Source organism: Oncorhynchus masou, chromosome 17, assembly GCF_036934945.1.
Source record: "Oncorhynchus masou masou isolate Uvic2021 chromosome 17, UVic_Omas_1.1, whole genome shotgun sequence".
Lineage (NCBI taxonomy): Eukaryota > Metazoa > Chordata > Actinopteri > Salmoniformes > Salmonidae > Oncorhynchus > Oncorhynchus masou.
This window is the reverse complement of record NC_088228.1, coordinates 14,114,371-14,117,099: the sequence shown is the minus strand read 5'-3', so window position 1 is coordinate 14,117,099 and position 2,729 is coordinate 14,114,371. Positions and strand designations below refer to the sequence as shown.

At 41.8% G+C, this 2,729-nt stretch overlaps 1 protein-coding gene across 1 annotated transcript in view; it reads left to right on the top strand.

The window, feature by feature from the left end:
- Positions 1–216: 216 nt before the first annotated feature.
- LOC135558539 (calsyntenin-2-like) overlaps positions 217–2,729 on the top strand; it is a 284,886-nt gene continuing 282,373 nt past the window's right edge. Inside the window, exon 1 of the mRNA XM_064992412.1 lies at positions 217–473. Within this exon, the coding sequence (XP_064848484.1) occupies positions 401–473 (73 nt within the window). The 5' untranslated portion in view covers positions 217–400. The remainder of the gene's footprint in view (positions 474–2,729) is intronic.

The window sequence follows — 2,729 nt, the reverse complement described above, 5'->3', positions numbered from 1 at the left end:
CAATTAATACAATATTTTGATTAAATGTAAATGCTGGTGATGATAAACAGACTGAATTGATAGGCTAATCAAGTCGAACACATTATAAGCAGATCAATTAGGCTATATGAAGCTCGTTATATTTTTCACAGTGTGACGTAGCAGTCTAGTCCCGGGGCGCGCTGAAATATGTGTCCCGTCCCCTCCCAATATCAACGGCTCAGCCAGCCACGCCAAACCATCGCTCCACCTAGTAGACTGTTGACTGGCACAGCACGCTTTCTGTCTCTCGCAGTCAGCTTCAGTTCCCCGCTTACTTCCCATTGAGAAGGTGTGTCGAACAGACGTTGAAAGAAAGTAAGGTAATATCAAGTGTGTGTGAGAGAGATCGTCTTGTGTTGGTCGAATTCGTTCTCCCATCATGGAGATGCTTGGAGTGCCATTTGCGCTGGTTTGGGTGGTTCTGGGGCTGTCCTGCATTCTCGCTGGAAAAGGTAAGTGATAACGAAAACTTGCTTACAGATTGTGATTCTGTATAGTGGGGCATCGATAGACGCGATCGTTGATTTCCGGAAGGATTTTCAGCTGTTTCTTTACTATTTGAACGAAAGCTGTGCAATGGATTTTTTTGAAAATAAGAGACATTCATGAAATTAATAATTCAACAGAAGCTTTCTTGATGTTTGATGCATTTCAGACAGCAGCCTACAGGCTACAAAATATGTTGTCGAGCCCCTTGGAAGTTACCAGCATTTTAGTTTAAAGGGGTTTCAAGGGTTGCAGTTTATTTATGCCATCACCAACCTTGGTAAAACAGCATATCATCTATTTGACTAACTATCCATTTATCGTCAATAATTGGAGGGTGTGTGTGCTGCAAATGAGGCAGCTATTTGTATTTGTATTTATTAGGGATCCACATTAGCTGCTGCCAAGGGGTCCAAACATATTAAAGCACTTACATTTCATATAAAGCAAAATATAAAACAATACATTATTACACCACTACATATCTACGATACAAAATGTTTAATACATACAACAATGTCACAATGTGTGCATGTGCATGTGTCTGTACCTTTGTGTGTGTCTCTTCACAGTCCCCGTTGTTCCATAAGGTGTATTTTTTACCTGCTTTTTAAAATATTTTTTTAATCTGATGCCATGGATAGGGAAGGACCTCATTGACCGTTCACACAGCACTCTGTCCAGCGCCCTGGCGCTTGTATACTAGGCTATAGTAGGCTAGTAGACATGAGCGGAGTATGGTAGTTAGGCTATTTGTAATAATGCCTTCTCGTATTCTCTCCTTCAAAGTACCGCAGAGTCATGTTGTCTAAAAAGGGCATAATCGGTGCACAGCGACTCTAATTGAGTCTCAAGGGTGACACTATGCCGAATTGGTTGGAAAATTACTGAATCAGAAAATTCTTAATTCAGAATGCATATTAGCCATTCAATTGGTCAGCTGAGAAAGGAACAACTGTAATTAAACAGTAATCATTACTCTGTTGTTAATGTAGTGATTTAGGGGTAACTGCTTAATTAAGTGATGCTTGATCCAGCAACCTTGCAGCTTCAAGGTGAGTACACCGCTCATGTCAAAAAGGTCTAGCTAAACGTCCTGACAGAGCTCATATCCTCGCATATGTCTCCACTCCACTACAGCAATGTAATGTCAACGAGAAGGTGGATGTGACTGACCTTGAAATTAATCTGCAACTAGGATTGGAAGGACTTTACCGTGATTGTATTCTCGCTCCATCATATTATGTGACCTTATTGGCCTCAACATGTAGGAGTAAGGAAAGAAAGACTCCTGAACTATGTGTGTGTGTGTGTGTGTGTGTGTGTGTGTGTGTGTGTGTGTGTGTGTGTGTGTGTGTGTGTGTGTGTGAGAGAGAGAGAGAAACATATGCTGTGCGTGTATTTTTGCGCGAGTGAAATAGAGAGATATATGAGAGTGTGATCACATTCGGCTGTGTGACAACCCGAAGACAGTCATGTGACTAAGATGTATCTTCTGGTACATAAGAAAGAACGTCCAAAACAGACATACACCACCACAGAAAAGAGAATGATAGAAAGACGAGAGTTAGAGAAAGTCAAGAGCGCTGAAAGAGAGAAAGAGAGAAAAACAGGGTCAGATTTATGAATGCCTTTTCAGGAGAGGCGCTACACTATCCGAGTGGCACATAAATTGTGTAGGTGAAGTGGAACGATTGAGCATAACTCAAGCTTTTCATGAGCGATTTAAGAACGCGGCAGTGCCTGGGAACTGTTCTGCCCACCTTCTCTCTCTCTCTCTGGCTCTTTCTCTCCTCCTCGCTCTTTCTCTCTCGCTCGCTCGGATGACGTCGTTGGGGAGGCAGATAGGCGGGGGGAAAATGCCTCGAGATGGAGAACAGAGCTCTTTCAACCGCGCTCCACACTTTATTTCGCTCTCTCTCTCGCTCTCTCTCTCTCTCTCTCTCTCTCTCTCTCTCAAGTGTCTTGATGTTTTTCTTCATTTCAAGGGCTTACTGGTCAGATGTAAATGTTACATGTTTTGTCCTCTGTTTCTCTCTATCTGTTCTATTTTCTCCCCCATCTTTTCATATCTTTTCATCTCTTCCCTCCTTCAATTCAATTCAAGGGGCTTTATTGGCATGGGAAACACGTGTTAACATTGCCAAAGCAAGTGAGGTAGATAATATACAAAAGTGAAATAAACAATAAAAATTAACAGTAAACATTACACATACAAAAGT